This window comes from Cyanistes caeruleus, chromosome 9, assembly GCF_971803275.1.
Source record: "Cyanistes caeruleus chromosome 9, bCyaCae1.hap1.1, whole genome shotgun sequence".
NCBI lineage: Eukaryota > Metazoa > Chordata > Aves > Passeriformes > Paridae > Cyanistes > Cyanistes caeruleus.
In genome coordinates, this window is record NC_141709.1 from 12837727 (window position 1) to 12860043 (window position 22317).

A 22317-nucleotide genomic window follows, 5' to 3' on the forward strand; every position below is an offset into this window, starting at 1 on the left:
AAAGATTCAGGACAAAGGAGAGATTGATGCAGTGTGCCTTACAATGGTCCTACTGATTTCTCTACTGGCCTTTCCTCTGCACATGGTCAATTAGAATTGAAAATCCTGTGCTGATTTCATTCGCTGGAATTTTTAAGCAGGTCAGGAAGAAAGATGTTATTGAAAGGAAAAGTCTCATCTAAATAAGAAAAGAACACGTGGCCATCTGGTCTACACTGTACCATGCTGAAAGTAGTTTTGACTCTGCTCTAGTTTGAGCTTTGCAACAGTTTGCTAAAATATCAAACAGAAATATGTTTACCTTAAAACACTCCGTGCTTTTTATCTGTAAAATTGCTATGTGCAGTTCTCTTCCTATCTGTAAAGTATGAGCTCATTTGACCCTGTTACCTTATTGAGACTGTCTATGTTTCTGGTAGGTTCTCAAGTTACTTCAGCTCTGTAGAGGTATAAGTGAAACTACCAATCTTTTTAAAGTTTTGGAGATAATTCTGAGCACTTTATTCCTAGGACTGAAAGTCACACTTCTGTTTGAAGTAGGAAAGGCTCAAACAAGCCAATGCAACAGGAAGCATGGGGGGAAGAGGGGAGAGGAGAGTTTAAAAAAGGAAATTGGAACTTGAAGTCTGTGTGAGTAGCACCATGGAATTTGCACAACCAAATGTAGGCCACAGGCTAAGAGACAAGCTGTAATAGATATCAAAATTTTAAGGAATGGAGTCATAAATATGCATGAGCTAGCTTCCATGCTTGTATTATTTCAGCATCAACTATTAAAAAGTTTAAAGAAGTCACTAAAAAAAACAGAGGTGAGCAATTTTCACACCAGGTAAATAAATTCTTCTTGTAAAAAACTAAACCACACAGCTCTAAATCTCAGGTGTGTGGACAACAACAGCAGGAGAGGATAATGCCATCTTTAAAGCAACACTGCTCAGGTCCTGCCTACTCTAGTGAGAGCTGTTGTACCCAGCACTCACAAAACCCAAGAGACCATACTGGAAGAAGGGGAGAATGTTGAACTAAACATGGAGGCAAGGGCCCTGTACTCATATACTCTGGCTTAATGCTTATTTCTTATGTGATTAGATATTACTTTAACAAACATTGCATGAGTTGCCAGTTGAAATACTCTTCTAAGGCAAGGTAGTGTGTAAATCACTTCTGAAGTTTAAAGGAATTGATTTGCCTAGGATTTCAGCCTTTAGGAAAGGATAAAAATATGACTGCCTTGTCATTACCTTAAGAAAATGAAAGTGAGCACTTCATAATTTAGCTGCAGGCATTATTTCGAAACACATTTTTTGAAAGAAGTGACAAATTTTGTTTTAAAAATAATATGCAAGGATAAGTAGAAAGGAAATTATCACTTTAATACTACTGAACATGTGTACATACATATAATTTACAAATATATACTCCTCATTGTGTAGAGTTTGCTTGTGTATTTCATATAAAGTGTGTAAATTGTTCCTTTAGAAATGCATTCACTTCCATATTTACAAAAAAAAATAAAATAAAATGCAGGAATACAAATTTGACCACAGCTCATGATTAATTTACTTAATTTTTCTGAAATCTCTATTCAGGAATTTTTAATTTGCTGTGGATATTGCTGCCACTACGTGCAATCTTTTGTTTGCATGGCTCCATTGCTATTTGGAAAGGAAGTTTTTTTTTTTTAAGATTAAATATGGGATACTTATGCTGGGTTCCTTTTCTCATAGTTTTTATAAGCAATATTAGAGGAAAAAAAGCTGAAAAAATTATTATCTTTCCATTAGGATACCTGTTAGAGTAATTAAAATATAGTTTAAACATTTTCAGGGAGTAAATTAAAAGCATTGTACGTGTGTGCACGTGGCTGTATGTTTTAAAATGTATTTTCTTTTAGGTCTTTCTCATACAAAGTTCACATTGAAAAGCAAATATTAGTCATCATGTTTATCACACCATAATTTGTACCACAAGACAATGAAATTCCAAAGAATTTAGAAAATAGGTTGGTCAGCACAGCATACGTTTAAAAATTAAATAGAATACAGGCTTTGAATCTGCCTTTCCCCCTGTATGTCTCTGCTAACCCCACCCATAGCCACACCAAAGGGAGAGCAACTATTTTTGGGTGTACTGCATTCCCAAGCCCAACTTGGTGGCACGGTGACACTGGGCCACTCGGCTTTTCTGTGGGCTGTGGCTCGCAGGGCCAGCCCAGTCCCCTCCATGCGCCCCTTCGGTTTGAAGACAACCTATTCACAAAGCATTTCGCTACTGCCTCGTTTGAAACTATCGTAAAACTGTCTAGGAGCTCTCGCTAATCCCTCTAAACACAAATATCTTGTAAGGTTTCAGCTCGATGGGCATTCAGGAATGGGTAGCTGTACAGTAGTTTCTTGCCTTTATGTAATAGATCAAATGCGCATACAAAACCTTTACACATACTTGAGAGCTACACAGCAATTATGTAAGTGATGCATGAACTTAACATAAAATACTGCATTGACTGTAAGGCTGGAGTAGAAATCACAGTAAAAACGGGAAACATTGGATGTCCCTAGTTACACTGTGCTGGAAAGTGTGTGCGTGTGCATATGTTTTGTACAATAATGTGTATATATGTTTACAAAGTTTCTTATTTGGTATTTTTTTTTTTTTTTTTTTGCAAATCATAACAAGTTGAAACTGAGCCTGGCCGACATAAGGAGGAAAGGCTTGTGTTTGTCTTTAATCTTCTCTGCAGCACAGTTCAGACTTCTGTCTGATCTGCACATAGCAGAGCAAGGGGCTTGCCGTGCATTGCGTGCAGGCTCCTTGATTGTGGAAGGGAAAAAAAACCTGGCTGGAATCCAGACAGGCGAGCGCAGTGCTCTGTTGATCATTGTGTCTAGCCTTCAGGTGTCTCAGCTCACAGTGGGCGGCGGGTGGGGGAGGGGGAGATAACAGCAGGGCAGACAAAGAATAAAACAGTGTATTTACAAAGAAAAAAAAAAAAAAAATCATATGTAGGAGATTCACGTCAAATCCTTTTTTAAAAAATGCTTCTTTTAACGTTCCTCTCCCTGCAGTGGGAGCAAGCAAACATCTGTCCAGGAAGATTTATTTAAGCCATAATTAGTAGCGTCTGGAGTCTTTCAACAATTTCTCCTTATTGCACGTATTTTTTTTTTATAATTTTTTTATTTTTTTATTTTTTTTGTAAAGAAGTCCGCTCATCTTTCACTTAGAAACTGTTTTCACTTCATGCATTATTAGAGATCCAGCCCAGGCAGGACCGAATCAGATTTCTATTGTCTTTGCTTTTCCCCTTCTGATCGTAGTTTTCAGAATCGAACTTTTGGTAGGGAAGGGGGGTGGGAAGGATCATGCAGGCAGGAGGGAAAGACCTTATTAAAGGTCTTATGAGCAAGTGGTGGGGGGTGGGGGGGGGTGAGGGAAGGAGCAAAAATACAAATCAGTGCTGTTTATTATACGGTTATTCATTTGGGTTCAATTTCTTTTCCAAGGAAATTGAAAAAAAAAAAAAAAAAAAAAAGCGCTGCTTTGTCTGTTGCTTCTGTTTGAGAACTCTCATAAATCTTGCCCAGAAAGCAACTTGGGCTTAAGGAGATCTGGCCAGTAAAGCTCTGGGAAACAATTTCAATGTCTTCTGCTATGGATATTCTCTTCTTTCTGGCCCCTTCGTCCCCGCTGCCCCCTCCACCCGACCTTCTGACGTTATACCGTGGAGAGCCCCACACCCTTTCCCACCCCGCCAGGAATCCGAGTGAACGCAAGCTGCAATCAAGAGGTAAAGTTGCTTATCAAAAAGCCTGTCCTCATGCTGAGCAGATATTATACTAGTTGTGTGTTTTCAGTCCAGCCATAAGCCTTTCCTAACACTCCCCCCGTTGCCCTGCCTCTCCCCCTCCCCCCGTGGAAGGGGTGGGATGGGAACCTTGCTCGACTTCATTGTTCCAAATGTAAGAGCTATTTGCCCCAAAGTGTCTTCGCTGTCTTTCAGAGCTAATTATAATAACTGTCAGATGTCTGCAAAGTCTGGGCTGCCCTTGCTGCCGGAGTTAAAGTTTGCCTTTATGTTTTCCCCTTGGGGACAGATCAGGCCTGATTAGACACAGAGTACAAATAAAAGTGAACAACATACGTGTGTAGGGCTTTTTGTCTTTGTTTTTCTTTATGAACAAAGCAGCACGCTGGCTATGTCAGGAAGCAGTGTGTCATGCTGCATGCATGCAGGCACTGCCCTGGAGGATAACTCGCTTTTGCTTTTTTTTCTTTCTTTTTTTTTTTTCTTTTTTTTTTCCTCTTTCTTTTATTGAAGCATGCAAGAAATATTTCTGAATTTAAATAACACTTTAGATACTTGTTTATCTTATAAGAAAAGTAATCATAGATCTGGGCACGTAGCATTTTGACATTTTTAAGAGGTTTGTTTTTCCGTGTGAAAATAAAAATAAATAGATCCCATACTCACAGTTTTGTTGTGCTGTGCAGGTCGTTGTCTCCTTCTGCATCGACAAGGAGGGTTGGAGAATGTCAAGGGTGCAGAATCCCAGTTTAATTCAGGAGAAATGTATAAATGTGCTTCCTGAAGTCGCCTGGAAGTCAGCCACTTGTGCTCAGACATCCCATTGCTGCTCTGCACGCTATACTATCTGCAGTTCTGAATTGAACTAAATACTGCCCATGTGAAAGACAGGGGAAACACAGTCATGTGGGACACACAAATCCACTCTATTGGCTCTGAAGGCACAACTTCAGCATTCTTGCATTTCCACCATTGGTTAACAGTTCAAGCTGAAAGAGTCTAGGTCCTCCTAGTGAGTCCGTTTTCCCTTTATGTTGGAAGAATGACTGTAGGATTTTACAGTGACAGGATTAGTTAAGAAAGGGACTGAAGTCATCCCTTTGACTGAAGCTGGTGGGTGGGGATTGGAAGCTGTGCTTTTCTCAAGTCGACGTTTTTCCTTTTTCTGCCTGCATTCTCAGCGTCAGGAAATGCTTGCAGTTAACTTGGCCAGCAGAGAGAAACTGAAGTGACTTTTTCAGGTTCGGGGTTAGGGACCTGACTTTCAGAGTAACACAGTGTTACAGACAGTACAATGATTTTCATGTGAGTAACTAATCTGTTTTACCAAACTTGTTATTTTTCCCTTTTTCAGATTTTCTTTTTTTTTAAGCTCAGAAAGGGCTATATCAGGATCATTTATCCTGAACTTTTGTATCACATAAAGCCAGATAAATGAATCCAGCAGTTTGAAAGCCTAGACTAATAATTTGACAACAGAATAAAGATTTTACAGAATTACTGGATCTCTGGGGAATATTATTATATGGTCTTAGTAATATTTTTAAAGAAGCAACAAATTCCAGAAAATCTGTAATTGCTGATCTCTGAGAATAATGAAGATATTAAGATTAAGTAGGAGGGAAGAAGATTGACTATTCCCTATTTTGGTATTCTGTCATTTGTCTGATTTAGTTATGCCAGCGTGAGCAGTAATTTGAAACGGTACTCAGTCATGTGTGACATACTTCTCCAATTAACCCTTATTAAAAAGACCTTTCCCAAATCCCACATGCAGGTTTTCCTAGAACTACAGAAAACAGAGGTATGGCAGATTTTCAGGGTTTGTGTCCATCTTCCTCTCCAGGCAGATTTATCTCCTCTTATGCGTTTCCAGTGCTATGTCGCGTATAGTTCTGAATACACCCAGCGTGTGACTCCTGTTGGTGGACTGTTGAACTTGGGGCCCAGTTCAACAGTTGAAGTGCTTAAATATGCTTGGAAATTTCCCAGAATAATTAATCTGGAATAGTAAATTCATTATATGTCTGTGGTGTACGCAAGACCAAGGCCAGACCGTTCTGCTGGCAATTGTAGTGTTTACAGGATCCTATTTAGCAGCTTATGCCTGGCCCAGGGCATCACTTTGGTTCTTCCAGTCAAGCTTGTTCAGTCCACCTTAAACCAATGCTTCTCCCTCCTCAGAGTTCACCCTCTTAAGCTATTTATAGACTTTTATCATCACCTCACTGACCACCCTTGTCATCACTTAGCTGAACACCATATTCCAGGTGTAGCTGCATAAGATATGGGAACATTCCTCCATATCCTGTGACCTGGTATGGCTGCAGCAAATCAATATGTGTTTGCTTGATATGTGAGCAGGAAAATTACATCTCTTAAAAATAAACTGACACACCTGACAAAGAGGATTTTAAAGAAGATGAAGACAGTAAATATTCTACTTTGAGTTAGGCTTTCTTTGCTTCTAAGTGCTAAGATGCAGAGTGTTTTATTTTTTTTTTCCAGAAGGCTTACTTATAAATGCTGTTTAATAGCAATATATAAAAGGTGTGGTTTGTTGGGTGGTGTTGTTTGGCTTTTTAATCTTCATGAAGAAAGATAATTGTCTGGTTTGGATAAAATAAGGCTACAGCAGTAGCATCAAAACTTTCTCTCCACCCACCAAAAATGTTTTCAGCTCCACTAGGCTTTTCACATCTGGACTCCAGAACACTGAGGGAAGAGAACTGAAAACCCTGGGAGACATTTTCTTTTCTTCACTGCGCTGGTGGTCTTCATAATTTTGGTTGCTTTTTCTTGTTGTTGTTTAATTCAATTAAAGAGTGGAAGAAATACTAATAAAAGAAAACTTACTCTAGAGAGCAGTAAACTCTTTGGTTTTAAGAGCAATGCATGGTCTTGTCTTAAATACATCTTTTTCATGAATGTAATTTCTGATTTTAAAATGCTGAAAAGCTCTTTACAGAGAGGGAATAAACATCTGAGTTCATTTATTATTGTTTAGCTTTTTCCTCAAACAACTCGAGTGGATTTTAGGAAAATCTAGGACTCTGGAGCAATGATTATTTATGTGCATTTCTTGAGCCATGAATCAAAGACCTAGATGATACAAGCAGACATTTTTGTGACACATAGTATTTTGGAGACCAAATTAATACTGTTGTATCACTGCTGTCTCCAGAGAGAGAAGTGCATCTTTATATGTATTTGTGCATCTAAATGGACATTTTATTCTCCCTGTCACGTCCATTGAAAAGAAAAAAAATGAAGATTTAGGCTACAATCATATTCACTCTCCCTGAATAATAAACTGCTTCTTTTGCCACTATTGTTAGAAAAGGCAAATTAATAATTGTAAGAGTCAAAGAATAAGAGCATCATGAAATTATCACAGTGTGGAAAATAAAGTTACTTTGCAAATTCTGTCATTGTGATGAAGTTTAACACAAGAGATAAGATGCTGGAGGAAACTGGGCTGTCAGAGTCCGGAGATCCTACTGCTCTGTGGTCCTCTGTGACTTCATCCTTTAACACCAGAGATCTCCATTTCTGGGTTTGGGTTACAGTTTTTGGTGTTGCAGCTTTCCCCTGGTCTAGCAAAGATTGGTAGATATGCTTAACTCCTGTCTAATAGAGATCCTATTCCTAAGAATTTCTAAGCTTCCCGGGCCAGGAAAACTAGGAAAGGAAAAACATGACTGAAGCTAGAAATTATAGTTGCCAAAGGAGCATTTTCAATATTTGGAAGCATTAGAGAGCAGATGGTTGGGTTAAGGGTGAGGAAAAGTAGGATGGCCTTGAACATCTTATACAGGGTGCATTCACAAATAACTTTTAAAAACAGATATTGATTTTTTTCATGTGGAAATATAAGCTCAATGTCTATTTGGGAGGAGCAGCAGATTTGTCCCTTGGCTTCTTCTTAGTAAGGCATACAGCATTTAGAAAGACAAAAGTCAAAAATTGTGATAAATTTCTTTCAGAAACGGAATGAAGACACTAATGCAGTTTGTGTGTTGATGAATACTTCTGTAAATATGTATTTTAACTGTTCATTTAGACAGTCAATCGAATGTAGTCCTATCACGTGTATGATGCAGATCTCATGTTGCCCAGCATCTTTAAGCCTTTCCATTTTTCTTTCAATGGAAAGGAATTGAACTTCATAGACTGTGTATTTGCTTACAACTTTACCAGAGAATTTTTGCTGTTCTATACACCTTTGCTTTTTATAATTCAGCAATAGGTGGTATTTGCTAAAGTTTCAAGCTTATATTAGTCAGTGCTACTAAAATCCCTTGAGATTGGTAGTGCATAAACAAAGAAGAAATCAGACAAAAAAAAAAAATCCCAGGAGATACTGGAAAAGCCAGAAAAAGACAGAGAAGAAGCAAAGTCATTGAAAATAGTCGAGGGAGAGCAAGTGGATGAAGGGCACGCAAGAACCCATGGAGAGGAATTACCAGGGCCTGGAAATATACACATGCAGTGTGTGTACATATTCTGGAAATGGTTCTGTACCCGGGTTAAGAACAGCCCAAAGCTAACACAAGGAGATTTTCAAATGTGTCTGGTACAAAAGCGTTGTCAGTGAAGGTTTGTTCTCATCTCCTGTTACTAGGAGGGGTGCAAATAGCTGAAATGTCTGAGCAAATCATCTCTGCTGTATATGACCCAGATGGGCAGGCTAGGCTGCAGTATCTGCCATTGCCACAAAGAAAAACTATGGGTTTAGCTGTTAATATCATAATGGATTTTGTGAAACTTTGAGGGGGTGTATATTTTGCTTTTGTTTTTTTCCAGCTGAGTCTTATTCCTTGGTTTCCTTTATTTCTGTAGAAGTGAATGAAACCACCATGAGATACTAGGAAGGTTTTCAACATTCAGAGAGGAAGCTGGGATCCCCTCACTAGTGAAAGTCAGAATGACTTACTCCTCTTTCCTCTGCAGGTCTTCTGTTTGCTTAGGGACAGCTTTTGGTGGGTAGCTTAGATAATATGGCTGTAATTTAACCACTATAAAGAAAAAAAGATCTTGATATCTTGATCTACATAGTGGAATTCATACATATGTTGAGCTTGTAGTTGTATATTTATAAACCTGATTTTGGTTACAGGACTGTTAGTGAGGAATTCAGATCTCATTCAGGTAAACTTAATACAATGGGGAAAAGTCCAGGATTATTAACTAATTGATCCTAGAATTTTTACTAATTTATTGAAGTGAAAATTAAAATAATGTCTTTAAAATTGTATTTGTAAAATAAAAATTTTAGATAAAATGTAATGTTATTTAAACAGTGCGTTGGTATATACTGCACTATACTTCAAATCAAATTGAGTGACATGGGTCTTTTAAAGTTTGGCTACAAATGAGGTCACCATAAAATTAGGCTATCCAGAAAAACTTGATCAATAAAGCTAGAATCAACCATTCTTTTGATCAGATAAACGTAAAAATGAAAGTTAGGTAAACAGTTTCTATATCACATCTGTGTATTCCAGAAAGTCTTGTAATTTCTTTTGAATAATGCTTTTTTTTCTTTCCAGGGTAATTTCCTTAATTTAAAAAAATTCTTCCATTTTTGTCTCTTTTCTTTAATTATTTGTTCTTTTAAGTCCTTTCAGAATAAAAAATTTATTTTCCCTAAAAGACACTTGCCTGATACTCAGCTGGCTCAGTTTTAATCATAAAAAAATTAAGGCTTTATAGGGACAAACTTGGTGACCATTACAGGAATTTTTCCCTCTAACTGCTCTTACAAGGTTATGCAGCTTTTTCTGGTTTCAGATGCAAGCTCTTTCATCCCCAGTTAACCCATTGTAATATATAAATATATATATTTTATAAATTATTTCTCAAACTGTTGTTTCCTTATAGATGTCTGCAACTGGCACTTCCTATTTTAATTTCCTTGTAAGATTGCTTTCAAAATCTAGAACTTATTAGAACTCAAATTATGTGCAATCCAGTATTTGGTAAAGAATGATAGTATTTAGCAGTTTCAAATGTAGAAGTCTATTCATTGAAAAAAATCCTGCATGTTCTATTGAACTAGTTCTATTTTTTATTGAATCTATTATTCCCTGGGATAAATCATCTGTCTCTTCACAGAGAAAATAGATGAATGTTGAAGTATTTCAAAGTATATGAATTCCCTAAACTAAATAATGTATTCCCTGCACTGGCCCACTCCTACAGCACTGGCTGCACAGAACTGTTGTATTCTAGGTGAGATTAAAGCATCACTAGGACACAAGCCTATAGCAGTTGCAACATCTTTTTCAGTAAAAAAATATTAATGTAAAATATATGTTCCAAATTTTTCAAATTAATATATTGTTTGTGGACCAAGATAATAAATCTTGCAAATTATTTTTCTTCTTTGTCAATAATTTTGATGTAATGAGATTTTTCATTTTTAATTTGTAGCTCTTGTCTGATATCTCAGTCTTTTAGGGATCAAAATAGTAGATAGCTTGCCCCATTTCTGTTCCAGTTTTGGGTGGTCCTAAACCAGCACAGTTTCAAAAGGAATTGTTTTTTTAAACCATCTGCCTTCCACATTTTACTCCTTAATGAAATAATTTATTTTGTTGTTTCCTTAAAGGATGTTAATACTGCATAAAAACACTAACAATACCATAGTTTTCCTTACAAGAAGCCAGACCTGTTACTTTAAGGAGGCACATTTTTCATCTGGTAGCTTATGAAAATTTAAATTAAAAGGATTTAATAATTTAAGCAGCATAGTTTAGTGACTGAGTGTTGAAGAACAGAGGAGTTTGAAATTGCTAGCAAAACATGAGGCATTTCAGAGAATATAGTTCTAAACTGCCTTCAGGCACTGATCTTTGTTGGGTGCATGCAGGCTACAGATACTTTCAGAAATACATTTATTGTATAGTTGAATAGAACTGCTACTCCAGGAATAACATTTAATATATAATTATATACTTGGTATTGATTAATTAATTTCTTATACACTACAGAGCAAGGAATTCATTTACCAGGATGGTTTTGATCTTGGTTAACGAACAAGGTGTAGACAGAGGGGACAAAAGTGGTGGGGCAGATGGAACAAGTAAATGCAAACTGCACTTGTTCAAATATTTCCAGCTGCAAAAGTATGTTTGCATATTTGTCTGATCCTTGTAGGGGAATAAAATCCTACCCTGAGCCCTCCTGCATATCATCCTACTTAAAATAATCTCTATTGTGTTTTTTACCCTTTTTATTTTTTTTTAATAGAGCCATCATGATGATATCTAAATACCTTATTACTCCATCCCTTGCTCTGTATTGTTTGTTCCTTCCCATTTCTTTATTATGGACCTCATTTATGTTATTATCACAGTCTGAACTAGAAGTTTCTTGCTTGAGGGACCTTGACTGGGATCCTGACCTTAGTGAAATCAGGGAGAAGAGTGGGTTTCAGTGTCTTAAGTGGCACCAGGATTTCACCCTGCCTTTATTCAGGACACCTCTGGACAAAGGGAACAAGAATGAAGTGCTTGAGTATTAAGCCAATTAGCTCTTCTAATTAGAACATGCATAGGGAACTCTTAAACTGAAGAAAGGGTGAAATCTGCTGAACAAATGATACTCAGTAAATAGTGCACCCAGATCTAGTCCTGACAGAGATAAAGCTGCAGTGGCATCAAAGTGTCTGCTCTTACAGGGTGTTGCTCTAACATGGATGTTAAATGACAAATCAACATGAGGTGAACAGATGACTCTTATTCCCTGCCTTGCTCAGCTGGAGAGATTACAAAGGGTGGTCAAATAGGCTCCAAAAATGCTCTTATAACCTCCTTTAGCTGTAAAAGATAAATAAAACTGGCCAGGAGGTAACTTCTGTAATTCCTTAAATCTGCTTTGCAGATACTACAAAGTGTAGACTGCAAATAGCTTGGTTCCCTTTTACCACAGCATGGAGGGAGGCAGGGAAATCAGTGAGAGCTTGTGGCCAGCCCCTCCAAGACTGAGAAGAGACCTGGAAATTAAAACCAGTTCTTTTTGACTGGTGAAATAGGTGTTGCTGAAAAGGAGTTTAGCTCTGGTTCATTTCCCCAGTATTGAATTTACCTCCATATCTTTTTCTGGGCTGTGATGAGATAAGAATAAAAAGTGATTGAAACCCTATACTGGGGGACAGTATTCTGACTGTCCATATTCTTGAAAAATGCCATGAAATAATAATTTTGTTTGAGCTTCTGTTACCCTGGTGAGTGGCACAGGTACTCAGCCTGTTTCTCATAAAATTGAGTTCTTAATGAGGAAAAAATCAAAAAAATATTGGAGAAAAAATTGTTTGAGTATTTCCTGAGGACAGGTATGTAGGGAAGGACCTCATTCATAATATTCATAATTCTTGTAGGACCCTGGTAGAACTGTTCTGAGCGTGTGCTGCAGGAACAGGGCAGTCTACGTGCAGAACCTGCCGTGGCAGCTGGGGCACATGGAGTCAGGCAGCAGCTCCAGCTTTGCAGCCTCAGAGAGGAAATCAGAGAATTCAGATCCAATGCCTCTATCCATCAAGATGTCATTCATGCATATTAAATGGCATAACACTGATAAAGTCTAATTTTAGCTAAAATAGGCTTTACAACGCCAGATTTTACTTTGGGTAATAAAACAGAATGTTAATTTAAAAATTAGATTCTTTTACTCATTTCTTCAAAAGAAACCAAAATAAAACAAAAACCAAAACACCATTACTTTTTCTTGCCTTTTCTCCCTCCTTCTTAGAGAAAGCACTACCTTTATAGTCTTTCTCTTAAATGTAGCATCTCAAGCCATAATTTAAAATCAGTTTAATTTTGTATCATATTTTTGGTATTTTTAATGCTCTTCTAGGAACTCTCCAATGAAGTTGAAATGCAGTTTGCAGTCCTTTAAAATAGTAAAAATCTTTTTTTTTGAAGTGATGGATTTTCCCAGAGTAAAGAGGATAATTAGGTATCTTGGTTAAATTTCTGTAACTTTAATTCCAGTAAGTTTCTAAAATTTCTACCAACTAGTATCTTTCACAAAAGTAGAATTATTCTAAAGATTAATTTTATCATAGTGCTAAAAACTGTACATCACAGGCAAACATTCCATGTAGAAATATGTGCTTGTTCCTTTGAGAGAGGTGAATAGATAAACTGTCCAAGGTACAGAGAAATAGAGCATGGATAATGTGGGTTTGAGATATTCTGTTGCTTAAGTGATGCATTAAATCAATATTCTGCAAAGCTTTTTCTTGTTAAGTTATTTACTTGGCTGCTGTCACAATTCACCATTTAGGTCATCATCTTTTTAAAAAATATATTTTCTTGTGGCCTAATTTAACTTCATCTAAATACTCCAATTCCTCAAGTAATGAAACTGCTTTAAATGCTGAAACCGGCACTGTTTTAATGCAAATATTTACACTCACATTCCTTACTTGGCTAATATGTTAAGGAAAGAATAGAATTTCAAGTGAATTACTCATTTAACTGCATGGAAATCTATTACTACAAATTAATATCAGAATGAATGAAAAATAGTTTTAATAATTTCATAAAAAGGGAAAATTCTTTAATCAAGTTCTGAAAAGAGATTCATTAAAAGAAAGACAGTTGTTCTTTCTTCAGCTATTTTCACTTTAACATAATATATGCATAAATGAAATGTCAGAAGTTGCTTCATTTCAACAGTCAAAACCATTCAGAAATGATTCTGGCAGTGCCTTGTTGTAACAGGAGCCGAAGGTATGCACTGGGTGAGGGTACCGCAGGGAAAGCCTCAGCCTTCGCATGGCTGAGGAAGAGCTGCACAACTTCAGCACCCTGGAGGGATTTCGTTTGTCAAAAAAAACAACAGGCACATCATGGATCATCTCTGTTGTGCTGAGGTTCTACTGAGCTCCAGATAAAAAAAATCATTTTAGACCAAGCAACCCATTCAATAATTTTTTTTTTCCCTTAATCAGGATTCAAAAGGATAAGATCACTCACTTCCCTTTGTGAAATGTGCTAATGGTCTCTCATCTCTACAGTGCTGTCTGTGAGATACTGTTTACATAAAGGGGAATAAATGACAGGGTCTACACAGACATGCCTAAGTCTGCACTTCAGTTTAGATGGTTTTGTACTTTTTAAAAGAATTTTTGATGAAATTATAATTAAAATTATACTGTGGAGGTGGTTTTCTTTTTTTTCTAAGTAGTTTCATTTCATTTTAAACTAGACTAAGAAACAGTGTTACCAAAGAGAATTTACTCATCCTTTTTAAGGTATTTTTAAAATATCGGTTGTTCAAATGGTGATGAAAACTGTCAAGTAAATGCAGAGCATTTGTTTGGGCAAAGGAAACTGCAAAGATTATGATTTTTTAAGAAATTATAAGTACTGAAGCTTATAGAAGAGAGTTTGGAAGTGTCTGCATTCCTTAACTCTCACAAGGGATGATTCAGCTTGATCTGGAGAGATTAGAAAAAGATAGAGCAGATTCATTACTTATGAGAGGAAGTGCCTTTTCATACAATGTGTCATAAAATTGTGGAACTCACTGTCAGGATTAATAAGCTTAGACCTGTATTAATTACTGTATGAATATCGACTGGTTTGGTCCCTTTGCATTTTTTCTTCATAGTCTCTTCAAAATCCCATCAAGTTTTGTTTGTCTGTTTCTACAGTGCCTTTTCTCATGTACCTTTTCCAGTTTGTGGGAACTAAATGCAAAACAAAGAATCTACTGTCTTGCTTTTCTTCAAGATGCAGAACCTTTTTAAGAACATGCACAGATCAGGCAGCATAACTGTATTTCCATGAGAGAAGTTAAAATTTTCTGGAGTTCATGCAGCTACTTTTCAAATTAATAAGGCAAAAAAGAACTACTTATATAAATAAGTATGTGTATATGTATATACAAAAATAATGAACTAAAAAAAGTGGCAAGATGATTTTCAGCCTTCTCTCCCATCAATAAGAATTGGGTTTAATACCTTTTATAATATTTCAACTATTTTTATAAGTATTGTATTATATTTATTAACATGAAGTAGGACTATCAAAAGCAGTGGAACTCCATGTCCTGTCTAGATAAACCACCTAAACTGCATGAACCAACACTGTATGTAATAAAAGGAATTGCAGAGTAGAAAAATACATGCAAACTGAATCTCATGCATCTCCTTTTAGTATTTTCTTTACTGGGCTAAGAGGGCCAGAGGATGCTGTCACTGACAAGGAACAAAATTTCAGAATACCTGAACTGATGAGAACAGGAAGTTCAATGAACAAAAAATTCACCCAATCCAAAAATGTGAAGTACTGACCCCCTTTGACCTCAACAAGTTGTTAATTAGCAGAGGATTAACACCCTTTTCATGTGGTGGCAATCACTAGAAAATGATGTGCATGCATCAAAGAACTTCGGGGTCTTCTAACAAAAGATTAAATATAAAGATTCTGTGGATTATGAAAGTGGAATCTGAAAGGGTCACTACACTGTCCAGTTTGCAATTTTGAATGAATTATTGACACCTTAGAAAGTAAAATATTTTGGGAAGAAGAAGACTTAAAACAGATTTTTATATAGAATTTTTATACAGAAAAATTATTTCTATTGCATTAATTTCTCAATTTTGTGTCCTTTAAAGATTTAAAACAAGAGAAAAATCTTTACAGATTTTAAAATATTACCAGTTCATTATAGGTAGAAAGAAAGGAATTTTGTTTTTAAATTAATTTTTCAAAAGGGCTTTAAATCCACAACCTAGTATGAGTACTGTAGAACAAGGAAACAAAGCCAGAACCTTTTCTAAAAGAGAAAGGTTTTCTCTACAAGTTGGTTGCTTCTTAATACTGAAAATATGGCTAATATTGTGAATGCACCTGCTGCTAAATAGAACTGATTTCCTTTCAAGATGCACCAATATTTCATAGTTTACTTCTGTAACAGGTCAACTTCTGCTCTGAGTGGAGCCCTGAGAGGTATTGGGGTGTCATCTGTGTGCTGTGCCAGTTTGCCAGTGACCAACAGGGTGCAGTAACCCCATGACAGTCACTAAGCAAATGAAACTCTTGGTTTGTCTAATCACTTGCAGGTAGTGAGTTCTGCAGGTTAGTTTTGTTGTGAAAATGTATCTCTTTCTTTGTACTGTTGAGGAGTACTTTTGTTACTTCTTTTATCAAAATGAGTATTTCTGCTTTTATAGGGTGATAAATTCCCATTAGATGATTTTTGCTGGTTGGATTTACTTCACCCATGTCTAGTTTCATCTTACTCAAGTCCCTTTTCTTTTGTTCTTTCCATATTACAGATTTGGCATATTTAAGTCTTCACAATGGATAGGTTATGGAGTGAATTGTATCATGAGAGAAAGTAATGATGATTCCATCTGCCATTTTCAGTGGTGAGTTCATAGTTGCACAAGTGACACCTGGAGAGGCTTCTTTGAACAGAGGCTAGACAGAGTTAAAGGGTATGTATCTGCTGAAAGGCCTTCAAAGGGAAAACCTTGGGCAATGCAGGAGTCTCACAGATATACATCCAAGATGAACAACAGACACAAGCTTTTCAGGCAGATAAAAGTTTGAGCTGTATGCATAGCAGAAGTTAATTGTCCGATTATAGCTTCAGGTTATGCAATCACATTCCCCCAGTTTGCTCCCCCCAATTCACTTTTTGTTTATATTTTTGGGGGCCTGAGACAAAAAGGTGTTGTTGAGTTTCAGACCTAGAGAGAAATTGTTTTGTGTGAATAAAATTGGAGAACAGTAACTGACAGGCTATGGAGTTTTAGAGTTATGCACTAAAGTAGTACTGATCTGAAAAATATGAAAGCTAAAACTTAAGGCATCAAAAGGAGCCCATGCCTTGACTTGTACTTAAGGTCAGTGTCACAGGGCTGACAACTGAGAAAAACACTTTTCAAATAGATTGAGTGAATCGAGTGAATTGGACCTGGAAGTTTTTGAAAGGTCATAAACAGGAAGCTGTGCAACTTTTGGACTCATTTCTTAACAGATGCACAATTGAAGCACAAAGGCTTTCTCTCTATTGTGAACTTGATCTCCCAATACTTGTGGTAGATTCTGTATTTCCAAGGGGATTTTTCAGTCTTAATTATACTCTGATGCTGACTAGGACATGTTCTCTTTGTATGTTTGGATTGTGTCACTCACCTGTTCAACTAGTGAATAAACTGGAACCTCCTGTGAGTGCATAGGTCTGCCAAAATATACTATATGGACCAGTTAACTCCCTGATTTTTGAAACTTCAAACTTTCGATGTTAACAGTTAAAATTAAAAGATCCAATCTTCTTAAGAGGAAATTAGTGTAATGATCTCTAATCATATCTAAGTGTATAGACAAGCTATTGGTAGCCTAAATAATGAATGTATAAATAGGCACTAATTTAACTCTTCTTATGCCAGGTAAGTAGGAAGTGAATTCAGAAAGGGATTATATATCTCAGCCAAAAGCACGACCATGTGATTCTCTATTGATTCTCTATTATGCTTACTTCAGGATTCTGATTAAATACTGCCTGTCAGTTATCTCTCTTCATAATTAGGTAAATGTTTCAACTGAAATTCTTGGAGGGCCAAACCTAAATTGTGTTTCCAGAAATGTTCACATAAGCAACTTTTGACATTTGCTTTCTGCGAGTGTTCATGCTAGCAGAGCTGATTATTTGAATACAGTTGGAAAGCAAGCAAATTCAAATATCTATTAATGAAAGGTGTTCCTCTTCCAGATTTAGGAGCCAAGAGTACAGAGCTGTATTATGTTGGACTTTCACCTGCACAGCTGGAACTATTTCCAGCAAAATCTGTATTGGTTTATACTGCATTAAAATTTCCCCTTTTTTATCTAAGAGTGATTCTGTAAATATCTCAAACTACTCAATCCCTGCCTCACTGAAAGGCAGCACTACCCTTTCCAGTAGAAATATGTAACTGTGGATGAGAGAGGTGGGATTTTACTTTTCTTTCACTGATATCATTTTAGATTAGTATAAATCAACCATGAACTCTACCCTAGAGTATGATAGAAAAGGAAGAAACATAACCAGGTAAATTCTATTTCATATGATTTCCTTCCACTTGAAATCTTAAAATTAGATGAAGTATTTCTTAGAAGTTCTCATACTTTCAGGACTTCTTACTCTTCAAAGATCATGTCAACATCTTTTGCTGACAATAACTAAAATTCATAAGTACGGTCTAAAAATACTCTAAACAAATGTATGACTTTTTAAGATCCACATTCTTTGACCTAAGCCCATATTTCAGTACTTACTGTTAGTTTACAATCCCTTCTGTTAGCATACATAAATGCAGTTTGCTGCAATAACTAAAATCCATGGGCAGTGAGGCATGTGTTACTTAGAATTAGTTACAATAAAGATGGTGGCCACAAATATACTCATAGGTTCTACTGGCTTCCCTTTTACCTTGAGCACTAGATCAGGTATGTCTGAAATATTGTGTGGTGAGGGGAGATGAAATGGTTTCTATGTCCAATAAGAACAGTCTGTGAAATCCTAAGCCTTTCTTCTAAAATAGCCCTACAGAATTCAGTATTGAAGTGACTGTGAAATGTAAGCTCAGTTCAGTTATGAGGCTGTGAATCAGTCCAAGGTGTTTTCTTGAAGGCACAAGCTTTCACAATTTTGCACTCTCCTTCCCTGTAGAGGAGTGAGAGGGAAGGAGCCCATTTCTTTGTGTTTCAGAAGTTGAAAAGTTCTTGAAAAGAAGGTGTAAAGTTTGCTGGATCAACAGAAATAAAAGTGTGGGGAAGATGCTGATACACAATAATCCTACTCTTCTACTGCTTCTGCTAATTCCAAACTTACCTGCTGCTTATCAGATGGTGGGACCTATTTCATTATTATTTTCCTTAATGCTGTTCATGTTCAAAGTTATATTAGCACTGCACATCCCATTTATCACAACTCTGTATGGAAAAGCCATATGGTGATCAAGGCTGGGAATTATGCCCCAAGTTTCACACTAAATGCACTTATTTGGTCTTATGGCTACTTACATTTGGTGCCCATCTGTTTGGATGGCAGGGGGCCCACTGCGAAGCTGGCCAGACAGTTGCCCTTGAGGATAGTTGCCAGACAGTGTTTGAGCTTCCATGGGCAACATAGCAATGGAAAAACCACCTTTGCTTTGCTAAAACTGCCTCCTTATACCAACAATGGCATCTTACATAGTTACAGTTTCTACTTCACGTAGAAAATCTATGAAGTAAAAAATGTGGAAATGATGATTTGTGCCCCTTGCAGAGATACAGGTTATACTGCAGTGAGCAGATGTAAAAATCATCCAGGAGAACTGTTCCAAGTCAGACTGCAGTACAAATGTACAGTATGCAGGAGATTTCCCATCAAGTAGGAAACTACAAAACAGACTGATGTAACACATCTGTGGCAAAACTAAAGATGGGAGTTCTAAAAATGCTTCAGAGATATAGCACTCAGCTTCAGAGAGAGAAGATCCTATGACTCAAGTTGGTATTCACCATGTAGGAGGTGGGATGATCCTTGCTCTTTCAAACACCCAAACATATTTTGTTTCATACTAAAGCTAAGGAATGAAAGTATTATTTTGGGAAAAAAAAATCCTTAAATCTTTGCGATTGAAAACAAATTTGGATTTTGAAGATAGTGCTTGAAAATAAAGGTAGGAAAAGAAAGAGTAAGGAATAACAGGATGCATGATATAGCAGATGCATTTTGCAGAGTATAAAAGAGGTTAAGCTGAGAAAAGTGAAAGTAGGAATTAGGCAGCAACAAGAAGGTATCAGAAGTAGGGAGAAGTGAATAAAGCAGGTAGATTTGTTTATATCGATTTTTAAAACTACATTGTACACAAAGTCTTTTGTTTAGACTTGGAATTTGACTACATTGAAGATAAAAACATGAACATAAAAACTTCTCCTTCATGACTTCAGGAGGGAGAGGTAAAACATAATCAGGGAAAAGCATTCAGTCTAAGAAAGAAAAATAAGCTTTCATGTGTAGGGGAGCTGGGGGAAAAGAAAACCCAAGAAATTAAAAGCAGGTGGTTGCAATTGAAGTTCAGCTCTTCCATTGACTGTGAGGATTAGGCCCTAGAAGCTCTGAAGCCTTGATTCCTGAACAGTGTTACTGAGGGGGGAAAAAGTAAAAATCTGCTTTTCTTAATTTCTTTTTGGTTCTGGCCAGCTCTCTTGTAGCTAGAAGGTCTACTCTGTCAGAATGTCATCTTTGCCTATACAGATGGTGATTTCTTTATTGCTTTAGTAAAACTGCCTTCTGTATCTGTAACTTTTCTAGGGGCTTTAAATTCTCATTTGAAAAATCAAATTAAGCAGATTTTGTGTTACTGAAAAATAGCAAGAGCTTGACATTAAGACTTCTCGCAGAAGTCTAAGAGTTTTGATAGAGATTTTATTGGAAAAGATTTGTGTCCAGATGGACAAAACTAATTAAGAACATAATTTTGGTGGTCCGAATAATTGCTTATGATGGAGAAAGTTGCATGCCAGGTCTTGAACCTGATTCATTCTAGGAAATATTGATTTCCTTCGTGTCAGACAAATGGGCTGGTCTCTAGATTTTCTGGAGGAAATGGTCACTTTTTCCTTATCTTGTTTTCACCTTGTCCAGGATATCTGGAACACAATATTTTTTTAAAAAAACATAAGAACTTTCAATGTCACAGGTTAAAGAGGACACACACTGTGAAGAGGAAATGAATCTAGACTTTCACAGACTCTAAGCATGAGAAGGGTCCAGCAGGTAAAACTCCATTTTCAAAATGTAGATCCATTTCAAAAGGTAGATCCACTGTCAAAACTCCCAGGTTTAATTTCTGCTATCAAGGTGTCACTAACCAGGTCATCCTCTTCAGTCTGAAAGGGACATCCTCTGTTAAAACGAGTTGGTCAAGGAAATGCTTGAAACAGAATTCCTCTTAGTGAATCCTCTCACTTTTCTTCCTTTTCTAATGTTTATTTAATAAAAGTGTATTTTCTAAAGTAATCATGCCAGATACTGTTGTGTGTTCCAGGAGATTAGGTTAAATATGTCACATGAAAATGGAACCACTGAATTAAAACAGTAGTTTTTCTTAGAGTTACATTTTTGTAAGTCACCTTCACTTTGTAAGTAAGTTTGGTTTCTTCGTATTGGCTTTATGGCATTTTGTAACAATCATAAGATTAAGAGGTTAAATCTGTAATCTTTAATATGTCTTTTGGCTGTATAACATTCATAGATTCACACTGAAGGTTTTTCAGATGTGAACATAAATGCAAATTTAATTTTGATCTTGGCCCAATATCTAAGATTAACATATGATAACCCAGTTCATTCTGGACCTGAACTCTAGCAAAAACATCTGTCTTTTAAGTTTCCCTGAAATAAGTGAAACACAGCACCTCTTAGTAACCAGATGCAATTGAAGCAAAATACTTTCAGTTTTAACAGATGGGCCCTTCAAAACCAACTATATAAAACTACTTTATTTTGAGTGTTTTCTTCCTGGAGGGACAGCATTTTATTTAGTCATCATAGCTCTTATTTGCATATTGTGTTTCATTTGTTTCATGACCACATTAATTAGAAGAAAAGACTATCTTGCTCTAGATGACATTTCAGTTCCTGAATGAACAGGGACTGAAATGAGCTTCAGGCAAGTTGCATTAATTTGGTCTGTATAGAAATTAATAACAAGTGTACTTAAAACTTTCCCTTCAAAAATAATAATAATTTTATGCAAAATTTATTAATGCATAAGAAAAGGCCATCCCTGACCCTTGGCCAAGAGATTATTTTGTTGGTTTATCCCCAAGAAAATATTTTATGTTGACAATCCATTACATGAGTGATATTTTAAACAGAAACAGAGTCCATGGTTCTTACAAAGCCTTCATCACAAATTTGTTTTGGAGAGGTTTGATTATGACCTGAGAGGCTAATCTTGATCTTGGAAATTAAATGTCCAATGTTAATTTCTACAAAAGTTCTAGACAGAAATAGCATACTCCCTTATAAAAATCTCAAATGTTGTGTTGTGGGTTATGTAATGATCAAAGGAAAAAAAGAAAAGGAGGAATGTTGATGTAATTAATAGGTTTTTGAAACCAGAAGAGACCATACCAAAGTTAGTTCAGTATATTCCTTTTGAAGCTTCTTCCAAAAGTACTTGGATAAGTGTCTCAAAGTGAGGATTTCCCAATGAACTCCCTCTTACAGTAACTACACTGAAAAAGTGCACTGTTAACAGGGACGTGCACTTCAATGCCATCCTCAAAGAGGAAATTGTGATGGGTAGTGCAAAAGTAGGAAAAATATTCTCAGAGCAAGAAATTGTATCATGTGTACCTCATTTCTTGAATGTGGACTTTAAAGTCTAAGGAGTTTTATTAGGTATTATTTGGCATAGCTTCAACAAGAAACCTCAAGTAGTCTGTAAAGCCATGTTGACACATTTTTTTATTTTTTTATTTTTTTTAAGATATTGCAATCTCATG

The 22317-nt window shown here is 36.4% G+C and overlaps 1 protein-coding gene and 1 long non-coding RNA gene across 18 annotated transcripts in view; one reads left to right on the plus strand and one right to left on the minus strand.

Annotated features, from left to right (window-relative positions):
* The window catches only part of LOC111932758 (uncharacterized), a 62022-nt gene extending 56992 nt beyond the window's left edge, over positions 1-5030 (minus strand). For 11 of the 16 annotated variants that reach the window (XR_015273828.1, XR_015273829.1, XR_015273831.1 and 8 more), the window contains exon 1: positions 4472-4911. Coding sequence is in view for 1 of the 16 variants with exons in the window: in XM_086842030.1 (XP_086698156.1) it covers positions 4472-4511 (40 nt within the window). In the remaining 15 variants the exon portion in view is untranslated. Of the gene's footprint in view, positions 1-4471 lie in introns of all 16 variants that reach the window. The other 5 variants (XR_015273835.1, XR_015273833.1, XR_015273832.1 and 2 more) reach the window with 1 other exon arrangement.
* Positions 1-22317, plus strand: part of LOC111932757 (uncharacterized) — a 249403-nt gene that overhangs the window by 77025 nt on the left and 150061 nt on the right. Inside the window, exon 1 of one of the 2 annotated variants that reach the window (XR_015273839.1) lies at positions 3579-3787. The exons of the other annotated variant lie outside the window; for it this stretch is intronic. This is a non-coding gene — a long non-coding RNA (uncharacterized LOC111932757). Of the gene's footprint in view, positions 1-3578; positions 3788-22317 lie in introns of those variants that run through there. 2 annotated transcript variants of the gene reach the window in all.